At 40.2% G+C, this 17,824-nt stretch overlaps 1 protein-coding gene across 1 annotated transcript in view; it reads right to left on the bottom strand.

Annotated features, from left to right (window-relative positions):
- PATJ (PATJ crumbs cell polarity complex component) overlaps window positions 1-17,824 on the bottom strand; it is a 286,475-nt gene that overhangs the window by 75,519 nt on the left and 193,132 nt on the right. The window contains exons 31-33 of the mRNA XM_054979641.1: window positions 14,505-14,596; window positions 3,310-3,382; window positions 957-1,049 (exon numbers count right to left, since the gene is read on the bottom strand). Of these exons, the coding sequence (XP_054835616.1) occupies window positions 957-1,049; window positions 3,310-3,382; window positions 14,505-14,596 (258 nt within the window). The remainder of the gene's footprint in view (window positions 1-956; window positions 1,050-3,309; window positions 3,383-14,504; window positions 14,597-17,824) is intronic.

Below are 17,824 nucleotides of genomic sequence, written 5' to 3' on the forward strand. Positions count from 1 at the left end.
AATCTTCTGGGTAAACTAGAAATGCCCACTGCCTCTGCAGCACCTAATCCAAAATCAGAGCTGAAATTGGCAATACCTAATTTCTTCCCACCATATTTCAAAGAAAACCATTAGTACAACTTTTGTGCTGGAAATGGATAGGCATATCTATCTTTGACTTATATCACATCAGTGAATCAAGTACCTATTTACAGATAGTTAGGTTGAAAAAAGCCACCAGGTCGGAAACCAACCAAGACCCACTTGCACCCACTGGAAATGCAGCCAAGTATGCAACCAGCTGGATACTATGACTGCATGAAAAGTACCTCTAATGTTAACTTTGTCTCAAAGTCAAATGTATAATTCTAATACTGAAAACAGTATTAGAATATTCTGTGCTTGCTCATTCATACTTTGTAAATATACAATTTGATTTTTGGAATTCTAAGAATTGTTGTTTTGGTCATGGCTGTGATGGGTAGGTTGGCAAGGAAAGACTGGAGTGGGTTACAGCTGTCGAGCCTGCCCAAGTCCCAAACATCCCACTAGTGACATTTTTATATCATTTGCTTTTTGTATGTTTCTTTTGTGGGCTAGCACACAATCTGGTTGCTACTGATTTTAGCTATCTTGACATTGTCTTTTGATAAGTAGAATATTTGCAAACACATTTAATGTTGCCCCTCTATTTTATTAACATAGCTTTCTGTTTTGGATGGACTGATGTTAATATATGAGACTTGAATTGCAAAAAATGTGGATCCCAGTATAAGTTTTGTGACCCAGAGAATCAAGTAAATACAGGGAGAAATGGGGATGAGAAAGTACCAGATTTTTCTGAGATGCGAATTTTGGGTTCATTTTAAAGTCATTTCCTGCCTTGACTTCCTCATTCCTTCCTTCCTTCCCATTTTTGTTTATAGAGAAATCCTGCATCTGTAAGGGAATTAACATGTTTCTTTATAAATGCTTACTAGTTTAGTGTACACATCATCTGTTGAGCCTTTCATGGGATAGTCCAAATTGGTATCTTCTTCACCACTTGCAGATTCAGTGGTACTGTGATCCTAATTAAAAAAAAATTAGAAAATGAAGCCATAATTTAGTAAACAACACAACTGCAAAAGGTAGACCCTTCTACAGTATTGGTGGAGAGGAGACTCAATGGACAGGATAACTTTCATATCCAGCATCCAATTGATCATAACGGCCATAACCCATAAACCTAAAAAAAGGATTGATTCCCCACATCTGGATCTAAAAAGGTAAGTTCCCTCTCATAACCATTCCAACCAATGGTGTAATTGAAAGCATCTTCCCCATATAATATAGTTTTGGTATGGGAGTTAGGACCAACAGAACTTTTACGGGGCACAAAAGTGTTTATCCTTGAACATGGGATGCTCAGCAAATGATCACTTTTTTGTTTTGTATTCTTCACCCTGCAATATTTGAACTTTCTGCAATATTAAGTCTCAAGAAATTTAATACATCTGAGACTCTGTACTGTACATGCATAAAATGATCCAGTCTGTGTATACCTTGGAACAATTAACAATACATTCAGATGATGGCCCAAATAATTAGACCAAAATTTTGACTAAGCAAGACATTTTTAATCAGTTAAATTGGATTGATTAATTAAGGTTGTCGCCCTAAATATTTGACTCCTGACAAAAACAATAATCATCCAAGGACTTATACTCCACTCTACAACTTAAAAGCCCTGTTGCTATATTTTTTTAAAGGGAGCCTTCCCACTCGGGCCACTCTCTGTTGTGTTCCCTTGTGTTCAGTACTTACTGAGTGTTCATTTTAAACATTTACCTTTAATTACCAGGAAAGACAAAATTAATGAAATACCTATTGTTACACCTTTTCCTTTCCAGATTACGATATTTAGACCATAGGTTTCCAATAAGCATGGCAACAATGCCTGAGATTCCTAACTGTAGAAAGTGATACTGCTTTGTTTCAACAGATGCTGGCAAGAACTGGCCATTGTCAAAGATAATGTTTCCCCAAAGACAATGTTGTGAGATTAAAACGTGAATCAGACACGAAACTATATGTATTTACAACTACATATTACCCTGTCCACATGCAAAATAAATCATGCAACTTGGATAAATGGAGTCAGAAGATACACACTGTATTTTCAACTACAAAAAATTGTTGAATGTCACCACACTTTATATACAGGAAAATATCAGTCCTGGTCAAATCTTTTTAATGCTTGAGTAATCAACTTTATAATTAGCAATGGCTTGGACATCAATAGGATATAGACATGGTTGCTAACGAACTAGAAAATGATAACTCATCTGTCTTTTTCTTTAATATGATCTAGACCATAGCACAGTGAGGGAGACTACATTTTTCAATTCTATGGTTGCCCCTTCCAGTACATAATTAATTTTTAAATTTTATCCCTCTGTGCATGAATGTGCTGGGGAGGTCTCCACCCTCTACCCCACATTTTGTTTATAGGCACGTAAATAACTTCACAGATAGATGTATTTTTTGGCAACTAGTAGAAAAATAATGTTGAAAAACATTAGTTTTAATGGGAAAATTCAGAATAAGGAAAAAGAAGCTAGTACAAAAATCATGGGTTCATTTCCCACAAAGGAGAAACACAAGCAAAATGAGATTTGAATTTAACCCAACAGCTTTCAGAATTCAGTCTTTTTTAAACAATGTTTGAAATTCATACCTCTGTCATATTTGTACCTTAGATGTCCCAATAATCTACCGACATTAGCAGTTCCTACACTATACATGGAGATTTTCTATACCAGGTTTATGGCATCTGTAGACATTTGATCCTTAACACACAAGGAATGGATACTCTGCAAACCCTAAGATCTGCTACTGAAGAACATAGAGAATAAACACTGGCTGTCAGTGGTAACTGGTCTGCTTTTCCCTTGATCTGACAAAGTAAAAAGTTCAGCCAAGTTCATCTCTAAGTTAACTACTCAGAAGATGATGCTATTCAGTGGGGCTTACTTCCAGGCAAGTGTTCTTAAGATTGCATTGTAAGTAACTCATACGGATCTAATTTGCTACATAAAAAATATTCCTGAACTAGCTACAATAGTCTCCAAGTTATTTAACAACAATCTGACAAAGAAAGGCAGCGACTACTACTTTGTACCATACCAACTATTTTATCAAGATGGGGAATTCATGTGCAGTAGAATTTATACTTAATGCTTCCTTTGGGTTTAATTAGATTGATATCTAGATTTATGTTAAATTTATTACTCATGATTAATCTCCTTCAATTAGGAGATTTTAAAAAAGATTTTAAAAAAGACTTACTTCAATTGAAGACTGAGAGCTAGAGGGTAATGGGAAAGGAGCAACAGCCATCTGGTTAAATGCATCTTCATTGCTGAAAAGTAAGAAAAAAATCAATATAATACATGCCAGACAAACTGAAATATCCTCTCAAATTTTCCATTTCCCCTTTTTATTTTCATTTATTCAGACTACTGTACTTTCTACACAGAGCTTAGCACAGTTCCCAGGTTTTCTTCCCTCCAGCTAATGACAAAACCTAGACCCATATAGATTCATCAGGGTTTCTGTGCCATATGACCAGTACAAGAAGGTACTTGTAATTATGTCCATTTTGCTTAGAGCAGGAAAAAACAAGGTGGTAAGTACTAAGAACTACACTGGAAATCTAGATGGTTGCAACTATTTGCATATTTTAGTTACATACATAGGTACTAGAGATGGTCTCAAACCGAAACACGAATCCAAGTTCGTGACGAACCATGCCAGTTCGTGGTTCATGAACCAGTGGTTCATCAGAGCCCATTTCTGATGAACCGCCACGAACTTTAGGCTGGTTTATTTGGTTCATTTTGGGTTAGTCACTGCAGACAGCTTGGCGCTGATCAATCGGTTTCCTAGGCAACAGGGGATGGACTTTCTGCAGACCTTCTGCTGACCCAGAAGTGGCCTTCTGCTGGCCCGGAAGTGAAGATTTGCTGACCTGGATGTGATGTTTTTATAAACCAAACAAACTGATTCGCGAACCGGAGGCAGGTTTGTGAAAGTTCATGAAATGCAATGAACCACGAACTGCACAGTTTGTTTTTTTTCCGGTTCATGCCCATCTCTAATAGGTACAGGAACTATATATAATTTTTATGAACCTCACTGGTATCACTGTGGCCATGGTGCATTTTGAGGAATTACTAAAGTTTCAGTTTTGTGCGGCAAATATTTAACTTATGTTTCACAAAGCCAGACCTGATATTCACTATATGAAAAAAACCCTGGATTCTGCATGAACAATTTCAAAGAGACAAAAAATGTGATATTGCAAAATACTTTAATGGCCATAGATTGAGGTTGAATTTCCTGCATCGAAAAACCTATGTTTGTTTACAGTGGATGCAGATGTAGTTTATTGTATTACAACTTACAAACAGTATTCAGACCCACCAGAAAAGTACAACAGATGCTACGATCAGCAAAAGACAGTAGAGACTCCCTCACCTCTGCAGGAGTATACCGCATACCCTGCAGCTGTGGACAAGTTTCCATCGGGACCACAAAGCGTAGCATGTGGTCTCTTACCCATCCTCAAAGCCAATTCTTTTCATTCAAAAGTTTACTTTTTCTGCTCTAAGTTCTTACGTTACTAGTGGGTGGATAGGTGAACTGCCTTTCCTGGAAAATTGTTTTTATTATGTTGGGAAACATGAAAATACAGGATCTATTATTAAAATTTGATATGTGAAAGTAATTCTTTTTAGGATGTTGAAGCACAGTGATTAAAGTGCATGTGTAAACTCTTTTAGAGATAATTTAGCACCACAGTGTGGAAGACAGAATCAGTTGGATGGCTGCATGCTGAATTGTTGCTGTCACCCTTGTCATTCAGATGTGTGCTCAGGTCCACTCATATTTCGGCTTATTTATTTATTTAAATACTTGTATCCTACCTTCGATCTAAACAGTTCTGGGACATGTAAAACATATTAAAATTACAATAATAAAATATAAAATTCCCAGACATTAAAATAATAGAAGGTAAAAGTTAGCTGATACAAATTATACAAAACCAGAAATACAATGGAAGCCATTTAAAAACTGCAGATTTGTGGCCATATAAGGAGAATAAATGATTATCAAAGGGAGCTGGGAGGAGGAGAAACTCATTTAAAAGTTATCAAAGGGAAAGTGTCTTAACTTTAGTTATAATCAGATTGTGATTTATAGTTGTAGAGAGGGTAGTGCAAAGGCCATTATTTGTTTGCAGTACCATTTACAACATGCCTTTACTTTGAAAGGGCCTCCTTTGAAGCAGGACTCAGTTCATTTGAATATGAACAGTTATAGCAGGGGAATATTAGCAGCAATAACCTCTTTTAACCTACCGTTTTTAAATCCTGAGAGAAATGTGACAACATGAATAAGAAATGGCAATCTTTTTAAAAGACACACAATACAAATTTAATTTCAGGGAATCTGCCTTCTCAGGTTACATCACAGTCTCCAGACATGTATGTGCATATGCATAGTGGTTAAGCTGAAGCACAATGGTTAAGTGTATTGTTGAAGGCTTCTGGCCAATTCCAGGTAGGCTTTGGAAACCCTGAATTGGTGGAATAGATGTGGGCAAAATAAACTGTAGCTTAATTCTGTCAAGATGCAAGTGCTACTAATGAGTGTAGGGTTGCCAGGCAACTGGCAGAAAGTTTGGGGAAGGGACATGAAAGGCCTGTTGTGTTCATCACTATGTCACTTCCAAGAAAAATCCTGAAGTGAGGTAGAGTAGCTATAGGAATTGCCAGAAACTCCTATGATTTTACCATAGAGTTTATGGTGATTCCTAAAGCTACTCTATATCGCTTCTGGGGTTTCCCTGGAAATGAGAGAGTGGCACACACAAGACTGGCCTTCAATTTTTTTCCCGCCACTACTTGGAGCAGCAACAGGCATGATAGCTGCTACAGTGGAAGGACTGGCAGCTCTAAGATCCATGATTTAAAGTTCTGGATGGTGTTGTACTCCCCTTGAAGGAACAGGTCCACAGTTTCGGGGTGCTTTTGGACCTAGATCTACTGCTTATTAAGCAGGAGGCAGCTGTGGTCAGGAGTGCTTTTCACCAGCTTCACCTGGTTACCCATGGGCAGTCTTTCTTGGGCAGAAAAGATCAGGCTACTGTGGTGTATGCCCTGGTTACATCTAGATTAGATTATTCTAACATGCTCTACATGGGGCTAACCTTGAAAAGTGTTTTTATTATGTATATTTTTAATCTGTTAGTGGCCTTGGTAGCCACTATATATTTTATAAATAAGAAAGAAAGAAAGAAAGAAAGAAAGAAAGAAAGAAAGAAAGAAAGAAAGAAAGAAAGAAAGAAAGAAAGAAAGAAAGAAAGAAAGAAAGAAAGAAAGAAAAACGAATGAACGAACATTCACTGGAAGCTCTACAAGTAAGCATGTTTTAGTCAGTCACATTAAGATCAAGGGGAATTTATCCATTACTGTGCAAAACTAACCATTCTTCTAACTAACCTCAGCTTTGTTATATTTTAATTCCAATAAACATATTACAGAAGTCATGTGTAACTCAGTCTTTTATAGTGCCATGGAACAATGAATCCCTCTCAGAATCAATTTCAAATATTTTTGCTATAGCCTGTCAATATTCCTCTGGCTGAAAATTCATTATAATCCAAAGGGAATCATAACTCATCTCCTAGCTGCGGACCCTTATCCACCTTGGTTCACACAAATCTTTAACAAGATCAAGCAAATTGGCCTAAATCCTGAAGATCTTTTTAATGGAACCCTGAATATGGCAAAAACAGCGATTACTCAGAGGCTTCTTGATCTTGAACTTCAAAATGAAGAAGCTCTACTTCCCAAGAACTTCAGGTGTTTAAAATCTTGGCCTAATTTTTCAGCTGCCCCATATTTATCCAGTATTACCCATGAATCCTACAGATGGGCATTTTCTAGAGCCCGGTTTGAGGCATTGCCTTCAGCTGTATTGTATGGCAAATTCTGGTGGATACCAATGCATGAGCGCTTATGTCCATGCATGTCCAATATGGTGGAATCTGTTACTCACATACTTTTATTCTGTGAATTTTATTGTGAAGAATGGTCTCGCCTCATACTACCTCTTTTGTCTAAATTTATCCCCTTGCAATCCTATTTGGAATTTAGACCAGAAGTTCTGCGCAAATTTCTTTTAGAAGATTCTCAGAGCTCAGTAACCTATGCTGTGGCCAAATTCTGCTCTTTAGCTATCAGAAAACATAAACTTCTCTTAGTGAAAAACACATTATACATTTTTTATTTTTATTTTCATTACTGTTATTCCATTTTAACTCTTATCCCTTTTATGCCTTTGGTTTTCCTGTACTGATAATATTGATTTATTGCTTGTAATCGTATTGCTTTATACTGCTGGCTTTTGCTGTAATAAATTGGATTTGGATTTGGCTATAGCCTGTGCAGCTATATACCAGACATTCTCTATACGCAATTAAGTAATGGAGACTGAGTGGTTGTACATGACATTTAATTTTCAGTAGCTATATAAAGGAAGAACAGGCTATAGGCATGATCATTAATCTCCTTTGGATGACTTGCCTTGCTAAGGATAGCAAGTAATTCTTCATTTTACTAGCACTATTCTTTAGCATTGTCATTTGTGGTCTTCATTAGACCTAAAGATCCATACATAGTAACTATAAGATATATTAGCAGCAATCCTAAGAAGGCTTTCCTGGGAGTAAGCCCTTGAAATGTGTTGAGAAGCTTCAACTGGTGCTAAATGTTGCAGCTAGGATGCTGACTAGAGTAGGGTGTACGGAATATATCACTCCAGTCCTAGCTCATCTACAATGGCTTCCAGTTTGTTTCTAAGCACAACTCAAGTTGCTGGTGCTGACATTTAAAGCCCTGTACAGTCTGGGACCAACATACCTGAATGATGCCTACTCCTTTATGAACCCACTACAATAATCTTTGGAGGCTCCACTTCAGGTGCCCATTGTCCGGGGTCTGAGTCCCAGCCCCCAGACTTGCCAGGAGGGAGCAGTGGGAGGCAACTGGGAGGCAGTGGCCCTACCACCCCAGCCAGCAACCAGGTCCAGAACCTGCCCACTCCAGGGGGAAGGGGCGAAAGGCCAAAGCCTCAGAGGGCTGGAGGGAGCAGGGAGAGACCAGCCAGTCCCACCCTCCAGGGGGGAGAGAGGGGGCTGAGCAGGACAGGGGGAATAGGGACCCAGCAGCAGCCCAAACAGAGCCCTTACCAGCCAAGGAGAAGCAGCCACTACAGCCCAGAGCCACACCCCGGCTAGAGGACAGCAGCCTGGCTCAGGAGTTGCTAGGAGCCAAGCCCCTCCAGGTGGAGCTGCCACAGGCATTCTGGGGGAGGAGATGGGCAGCCCTGCCCAGCATCAATGAGCAGGCAGCCCAGAAGCTGGCTAGGGCAATTCCTCGTGAGCAAGGCCAGGCATGCTCAGCAGCACAGAAACCGGCTGGGGCAGTTCCTCATGAGCAAGGCCAGGCAAGCTCAGCAGTTCAAAGGCCTACTGGGGCAGCTCCTCATGAGCAAGGCCAAGGAGACCTCAGCTGGGGATGGCTCGCATTCAACCCCACCCTGCCAGCAAGGCAAGGAAGCCAAGAAGGGATTAGTGGTAGGAGGGAAACACCTGAGGGAAGGCACAGCTGGGCCAAGTCAGGAGAGGGAACAAGCCTAGAAGGAGGGCGGGGAAAGGAAACCCTATATAAGGTGGCTAGGAAGAGCTCTGAGGGGGGGGGGTGAGAGCAATGGCAAGGAGGAGAGTGGATGAAGGAGGAGATGGCAGAGGCCAAAGAGGGTGAGTGGCACAGGTTGAGCAGGCCAGCGAGTGGATTGAGAGGGAGTCTCCTTCCACAAAGCAGGGTCCTGCAGAATCCCTGGCCCCCCTTTAATGTCAGGAGCAGACTGCCCAGCGCCCCGCCCAGCAGCGGCCGCTGCAAGCCCTGACACCCATGCCTTCTGAGACTAGTTGGATGGCAACCAAAGAGAGGGCCTTCTCATTAGTGGCACTAAAACTTTAGAACTTTCTCTCCAGGGAGATTTGCCTGTTGACTTCTGTTGCCTTCTTCTGTCAACACGTGAAGACTATTTTGTTTTGCATGGCCTTGCTCAGTGTTCCCGCCTCTTTCACCAATGTTTTAATTTGTTAGCTGCCTTGGTGGCCCTCTGAGAGTGCGAACTTTCCTGATCTCAGGCAGGCCATTCCACAAGGTGGGGAACACCACAGAGAAAGCATGTGTACAGGCAGCTGTTGATTTTGCCCATTTGCTGGGCAGCACCTGTAAAAGGTCCTGTTCAGATGAGTGAAGCTGCTGTGGTGGAGGACAGGAAGAGAGACAGTCATGCAGATATGAGGTGTCAAGGCCATGAAGGGCTTTGTATGTGATAGACAAAACTTTGAATTGAGTCCTTTAACTGGAGCCAATGGAGTGATTGCAGAATGGGGATAATATGCATGCTTGGTCTAGCTCTTGATAATACTTGAGCTGCAGTGTTTTGTACCAGCTGGAGTCTCCAAACGGATTTCAAGGGAGACGTATGTAGAATGTGTTAGGGTAGTAGGGATGCCAGGTCCCCTGGAGCCCAACCGGAGGATGGGGGGATTGAGGAGCACTCGCAGGGGGTGCTTGGGGGTGGGTTTTTTGAGGGGGGAACTTACCTTGTGTGTGACCAACATGAGTAGGCGCTCCGGAGCTCTTCCTTGTCATACAGGGAATTACATCATTTCCAGTGTGACAAGGAAGGGAAGGCCCTTGTGACGGGCTGATCTGATGAAAACTGGTAACTCTATATTGTACTCTAATCAGGAAGCTACCATGACATGAATCTAGGTGGCTAGATTCGCCATGTCTATGATTTTACAGAGGGGTACATCATAGCCTGGGTGGCATAAACATGATTCTGTAACATGCAACCAGAAAGAGAATTGGATAACTGATAACCCTTTGAATGACAAAACCAGAAAAGCACATTTCTACATTAATTATGCAGCTCAGATTTTTAGATCATCCACAGGACTTTAAAGTTTATTTTTAAAAATTTTATTTGACTACACTTCAAAGCACAATTTTGAAAAATCATATTAAACATAATTATTATATTACAATTGTTTCAAAAATAATGTTCATAACAACCCTATTATGTTGATAAGCATTAGGCTCCATATTACAGCAATGTAGAGCTGTACACAGTGAGGCAAAATTTAAACACTGGCAATCACTTTACACTACATCTAGGACACAATCCATTCAGATGATCATCTAAGCACTTTTAAGTGCCATTAAGTAATGGGAAGATCTAGTAACTATGCCATTCTTACTTACTACTGCCATCCACCTGCTGAAATCAATGTGGTCTAGTGTTTAACTTTTGGTAGATGATACCCCTGAAGAACAAGCCTCGTAATAGTTTTTCTGTTCTGTCTGAAAATACTATTACGTACTCCCAAATTTCCCAGCATCAAAGCTTTTAGAGGTAGCATATTCCTTTGGATGACAGAGCACCCTGGATACTTCAGGTATCTTATATTAGTTTTATTTACTAATATACAGTGGGTGAACAAAAAGAAGCCGTTCTACTGAGCAGCAGACCATTACTTCATGCCAGATTCCCAGAAAAAGAAACCCTATATCTCCAATCACAGCACGTTCTCTCTCCCCGCCCCCAATCCTTCTCTTTGCTCTTTGTCCGTACCCTACAGATTTAATATGTCATTGTGCTCACACAAACATGTGCATCCACCACAAACATGTGCATCCACTTTGTCCTGCAGCTGGAGAAATCACATGCAAAAACAGGGCTCCAACTGAGGGAGCCATTAAAGAATATTAACATTCACTTGCCAAACGCTCCAACTCCCAAATGGTGCCATTTTAGGTCAAACAATATTAGGGAAAGACCCATTTTCTGTAATCAGGCAGCAAATTTACTGTGTTGGCAACAAGTGGGGGGGGGAGAAGAGAGAGAGACGAAGGAGACTTCTGAGGCAACTATCCTCCCTCCAGACTTATGGCTGTCCAAATCCCACACTCTGGCTTCTCTTTTTATGGCTGCCCACAATCAGTAAAAAAGGAAGACAGAAGAAGCTTTATCTAACTGGTTGATAGCTTGTAAGCTTTGTGTGCCCTCAAGGGTTCTTATTTGTTAAAGAATAATATAGTACTTAATTGTTAAATAATATAGTACTTAATTGGTAAAGAATAATTATAGTGTTTTCACACAGCTATTTTGCCTTGTCTAACAAGATGCAGATGGAAATGAACAAATTTATTTACAGGAGTAATACAGTAAAGATTTAGTACGGAATAATAATCAGTAAATTGTACACCTAGCTCGCAATTGCACTCCACAGACGTTATATCTTATCTCCGATGCGAGCTAACATGTTAAAACAGCTGTACAGTACAGTCCTAAGAAGAGATACTCCAGTCTAAGCCCACTGAAATCAATGGATTTAGACTGGACTAACTCTTTTTAGGATTGCACTGTTAGTTAACCAAATACAAACAGTGAAGGGAAATTTGATTCCTTTTTCCCTCAGCATTCAGGTTTCAACTCTTAACCTTTTTACTACCGTTTACAGGCTTACACTTAGGTTCTAGACCACTCCTTTACTTCACAGAGATCCTGGTCAAAGAACCTGTACACAGAAAGTTAGATAGGGTGGGCCCTTCACAGAGTGTTTATTTACTTCACCAAAACAAGTTTCCTTCCCTAACCTGGCCTCAAAGCCTAACTTAAAGCCAAAATAAATCGCCTGACTAATCCCTTGTCTGAGGGGAAAAGTATCTCTTTTCCTTATGCTAAGGCTTGCTCATCCCCACCCAACCAGTGGAGTTTCATGGGCTCTAATTGGCTGGTAATCTCTGGGATTTGCATGCAATTTAAATCACAAGTATTGGTTCAGAGCCCTGGAGGACAGGCAGGACTTTGGGGATGGTTGCCACACCTGCAACTATGTAAGCTGGTTGGTCTTCTGTCTTACTAATATTTCATCTTCCAGATTTTCTCCTTGCACATTTCACTTTCATTCCCTAGACTCCTTCAAAAATCACCTTTGTTTCATGAAATCCTATCAATCAAATAAGCATGTTCCTTGATTCTCCAGTTGCAGCCAGTCTATTGAATTATATAGATGAGTCATCATCCAATCTGTGATAGGAGCTTTTTTCTTCCAACAGAATGATTTTAACAGACTTTAATTTGTCAAGTTCTCAATCAGCAAGCCAGTTTCGTTTTGGTCCTCTAATCATACTAAATGCTTATGCAATATGAATAGCAGACATCTTTTAGAAGGAAGGAAGGTTATTTGGAGTTTTTTAAAATTTGGTTTTAATTTGAAATTTAATTATCACCTGTAATCTGCTTTGAGCCAAAAGGAAGGATGGAGTATAAATCTATATATATAAAGGCAAGTGTCCTGGCTGACTCATCAACACCCAGCCCAAACCCCTGGACCTAGAAATGTAAAATTTGGGGAGAACATTCCTTTCATGATGTTGAGACTCACTAAGAAGGGATTTTAAGAAATCCATCTCCTAAGGGGGTAAAAAGGGGTAAAATGTGTTTTCCCATAGGGATACAGATTCCCTGTGTGCCTGGCAGGCTGCTCCTCCTTCACCCCCCACCCCCGCCAACTGCCAACTCGGCCACTCTTCCCTGAGGTCATTTGCATATGCGGCCTGATTGGTCATCACCCCAACATTCTAAACAGTAAGTATGCAGTTGCTGTTGGGAGTCATTGAATGTGTCCTGAGGTAAAAGTACACCTGCTAGTCTTCCCCGCTAGGGTTGCCAATCTCCCTGTGGGCCCTGGCTTTCCTGTGTGGCTGACAGGCTCTTGCCTGCTCACACCCTCCTCCTCCCTGATCGGTCAGCTGTGGAACTCTGTGTTCTGAGGTAAAAATCAGGTAAAGGAAACTGCAGACAGTTGAAGAAAGACAGTACAGGACTCCTGAATAGGGTTTTTATATAAAAGTCAGTATGGCAACTGAGTTTTTAAATGTTCATGGGGAGATGGTGCACGACTTTTTTAGGGGTCATTTCAATGCAAACCTCTCACATGAACCTGCCAAAGTGCCCACCATACCACCCCTCCCTCAGTCCAACTCCACCTCACACCTCTCGCAGCCATTACCTCTTACTGCCGCCAAGAAGCCTTCTGGCAGATGTCGTGCAAGATATGCCGATGCTAAAAGGAGGAAGCAACTTAGACATGCAGCGAAGAAATATGCACACCCTACTCCTGCAGTGCACCAAGCAGCAGTGGCCAAGTACCAGCAAGATCACCCTGAGGTGCACAGAGCAGCAGAGTCTCTCTATGAGCAAAGCAATCCTGGAAGACAAGTAGAGAGGCACTGACTTCCACAGAAGGTTAAGGCTTACTCGGGCATGGCATATGATCCTTCACTACCTTCAAGCTGCCTCTTAACTTCATCCATGCAGAAACACCCCTGTTCAGCATCTCAAAACAAAGCAACATGGCCCAAGTGCTGTGGAACTGCAAGCTCATTGTTTGGGATGAGAGCACCATGGCGCTTAAGGGGTGTTTTGAGGCACTCCTGCCTGCTTTCACGCCCCCCCCCCTGATTGGTCAGCTGTAGAACTCTTTGTTCTGAGGTAAAATTTAGATGAAGGAAACTGCAGACAGTTGAATAAAGATGGTAGAAGACTCCTGAATAGGGATAACACGCTTCGCTTTATTCAGACACCTTTGTGAAGCTTGGGTACTATGCTATTATACTACAAAACCAACTTAAAAAAAACACAAACCAAAAAATGTTACATACCCATATGTAACTAGATTTAAAGTAGTTATCATAGTGAAGCACGGGTATCAAGCTAGTATATTTATAAATATATACAAATAATAATGAAGTGGTGTTTATTAAACTTGTAAACAAGAACTGAGCACTATTCAGTCAATATAAAAAGTAAGACAATTGTCTTTCTCATAGAAGCAGCAGCCAAAAAGTCTCTTCAAAAAGATAAATCCAAATTAGTAGGGGAAGTAATGGATGAATGGACTGAATTCAGATACTCATCCCCTTCCTGACTAGCAGTTTGATTCAAAAAGAAAACAGCACATACAAGAACCTGTTTATGCATGTGGTTCCCCATCCTGTTGGGCGGTATATATGTGGAGAAGCCGGCATTCATGTACATAGTACCTTAAGTTGGATGAATGTGATCATTGGCCCAAGGTCACCCAGCAAGTTTCCAGGTGGCATGGGGATTTGAACCAGGGTATCCCAGATCATAGTCAGACACTCTAACTGCTAAATCATACCAGCTGTCAACTCATACTCATTGTGTGAGATATTACAAAATGCTCAAAAGGCCTGTATTTGAGACCAGATTTTAACAGCTATCAATTTTATTTGTAAATTCACTCTTTCTTCCCAGTTCAGGCCACTAATCTTGGATTTGATAAACCCAGTTGTTAATGTTCTTACCGTATGAATACCAGTTTGACATTTGGTGGGGCAGTCTTAATTATCGCAGAAGCATTTTGATGACTTCTCCCATACAAGATCTGGTTGTTTATCTGTTTATAAAAAAGAACGTTAAACATGATTATAAATTAAGCAAAGACAAAAGGTTATGTATCGCTTTGTAATTTTATCACATACTTCTGCAGGAAATGTTCCCTTCTCTATGCTTTTTCTTTTAATCTAATTTCCAGCCAGCCAGCAAGCAAGAATAAAATAAAGTTAAAAGCTATGAGCCTTTTGCTTCCTGGAGAAATATGTTTCTTTTGTTTTACTCTGATAACTCTCTGTGTAAATAAAGTTTTGATCAATTGGAATAATTATATCTTCGGAATAAGACTGATTATATTAACCAAAGGTGCCATTCAATTCATTGAAATACAACTTGAGAGTGAGAGATAAAAATCACACGCACTGTAAAATGGAGGAGATAGTAATCCTATTTCCTCTGAACCTACTGAAATGTCAAACCACATGGAGTTTTGCCTTATATTAGCTTTCTTCCCCTTGTAGGAGTATAGATCAGTATTCTGTAAGAGTCCTCCTAAAATGTAACAGCATTTTAGTAAGATGGTGTGCAAAAATGCATGAAAAGTGAAAACAGTCAATGCTAACTTCCTTCACTGCACTTCCTCAGAAACCTATCAGGCTGCCATCCCTCTTCATAAAGAAAGATTTAGCTTTAATGTGGTTTCCCTTGCAAAACTTGTACATGCAAGCAAATTAAACATTTCCCATAAATACTTCAAGTGAGACTGGGAATTGATATATTCCAGAGGGTTAGCTGTGTTAGTCTGTTCCACAAAAACAACAAAATCTGGTGGCACTTAAAGACCAACAGATTTATTACAGCATAAGCTTTCTGGGCCACTTCATTAGATGCACAGGAAATGATAGTCATAAACCTAAGAAAGGAAAATGTTAATTTTCAGTGATAGCAGAGTCATTCCTTTTGTCAAGGAAATGACAACATAACTAACTAAAGGAAGCAGGATCATAACAGCCAATTCATAAAAACGGCCAATATACCCTCTGTAGAAAAATAAAGGGTCCTACACAAACAGAAGTGGGATAGTGATGTTAATGAACAGAAATAATAATTTAAAAAATTACAGGTTTAACTGCTCCAAACAACAGTGATAAAAACACATTCAATTTAAAAACTGCATTTATTCAAGAAATATCAGGCTATAAAATACACAAAACAAGCTGTAATTTTCAATACCAATTATTCACCTAAGAAACCAAACCATAGCTCCACATGTTTCAGTGCAACTTGAATGTAATTTTTGGGTTTATTGCCCATATTTTTGTAGGGGTAATTCTGCTTTCCAACTGGAATTAAATTATTTTGTGAGAAATGTACTAATTGTTAAGCCAACAATATAGCAGCTTACAGCACCTACACATAATACAGTGTGTATTGCCATATATTCTTATGTCATTTATCCTGCTTCAAATTAGATTGAAACAGAACAGTTCAAGACTGAATACTCGTGCACGATTCTTGTGTCGAAAGACAGAATACTTCCCCTGCACTGCACATACAATCAAATTTGAAGAGCCCCTTACATTATGAACAGAACCCTAACTAAAGGGATTGGTTAACTGTTTGGTTTCCTTACTGGGGAAAGGAGCAGCTTGGGAAATGTAAGTGATGTACATAAAAAATTGTACAGGAGAAAAAGTGAAACTTCTTCAGAGATGTGTCCTGACCTAATTATTTTCCTTTCCACGCAGCTGCTAAAAGAGATGGGAGATCTGATCACAGATGTGTGATCTTTTATCTTATAAAGCCATATAAGTGGGACACTTTTTGCATCTATCCATCAAAATCTGGAGCATGAAGTTTACCTCATAATGCCCCATCCAGAGCAGGCCAAGCAAAATAAGAGGCAAGTGTTCCATTGAGTTTTAAGGCTGCCTGATCACTTGCCAGGGTAGGGAATCCCCTGCCCCAAGCCTCTGCTTTCTGCTGCTCTTCACCTGGCCAGTAGGGGAGGGGTGAGCAGAGGCAGGCCGGAGCACGCTGCACACAAGCTTGCAGGTCTGATGATGTCATTTCTGGTTTAAACCAGAAGCTATGACATCTCATTGGGGCCAATTCTTTAACAAACAGCCCCAAACATAGTGAAAGTGCTATGTTTTGGGCCTGCAGAGATGCTGCAGCTTTCAGTTTAAACCAGAAGTAATATCATTGGGCCTGCAGAGCCTGTGAGCAGCATGCTCCAGGCTGCCTCAGCTCACTGGGAAAGGAAGATTGGCACCCCTGCACATCACCCCCACTTTTCAGGTAGGGAGACCTGACAACCTTGCTGTGTCTTCAGCTGTGAATTTTGAGCAAGCAACATTTCCAATACCAGCATAAATTCTATCTACATCTATTTGTGCAGAATACATATTTTTTCCAGTAATTTTATAATCTATGAATGTAGCCTCCCTTCAGTATCTTTTTAAAAAAACTAATGAAAGCCTCTATGGCTTTAGCCTTTTCTAGTAGGCTTCATAGGAAAACCGCAATTACATACTGTAATGTTAAAATTGGCTCAGGGCTCCTTTTAAGGAACAGATGTATAAATGAGAGGAGTCAGAAAAGGGTAAAAGGATAAAAGAACTAAAGGCAAGAAAAGACAAATGAAACTAAGGGTTAAGGAACTGAAGTGGCTACATTATGAATAAAAATTAAAACAGAAAATGAGATTTAAAACAAAGACAGCCTTAGTAAGTACATGTTTTGGAGTGGTATTGACATCATAAATATTTCATAGAGGGTGTAAAGAAATTGGCCTTTTTGGTCAGAGTCTGAATGCATTATGGTTAAATGTTGCTAGCGTGATAATGACTCCACTGTTTTACTACACTAGTGCTATTATTAAAGTCTAAGTCTCCAAGGTCAAGGGGAGGCAAGGTCACTCTTTTTCAGGCCACACACTCTTTCAGCCTAACCACTCTCTCTTTCATCATAACCTATAGGGTTGCCAGGGGGAGGAAGGGATTTAATGGTGTGTGTGTGACTAATGTCCCTGGTGTGACAATGCGACTTCTGGTGTGACCCAGAAGCAATGTCACTGCACTGGGGGCAACATGGTAGCAGTGACCGAAGTTCTGTTATTCAACCTTAGTTTTGTGTGAATGCTAGCATGTCATCTGATGTGATGATGTCACTTCTGGGTTACGCCAGAAGTTGTATCATTATACCACGAATGCTGATTGTGTCCCCCATTTCAATCACCATTTTCTTCTCTCAACCCAGCTGAGGAGCAGCAGGGTACACAATGTCTCTT

Source organism: Eublepharis macularius, chromosome 5 (assembly GCF_028583425.1).
Source record: "Eublepharis macularius isolate TG4126 chromosome 5, MPM_Emac_v1.0, whole genome shotgun sequence".
In the NCBI taxonomy this organism is placed as follows: domain Eukaryota; kingdom Metazoa; phylum Chordata; class Lepidosauria; order Squamata; family Eublepharidae; genus Eublepharis; species Eublepharis macularius.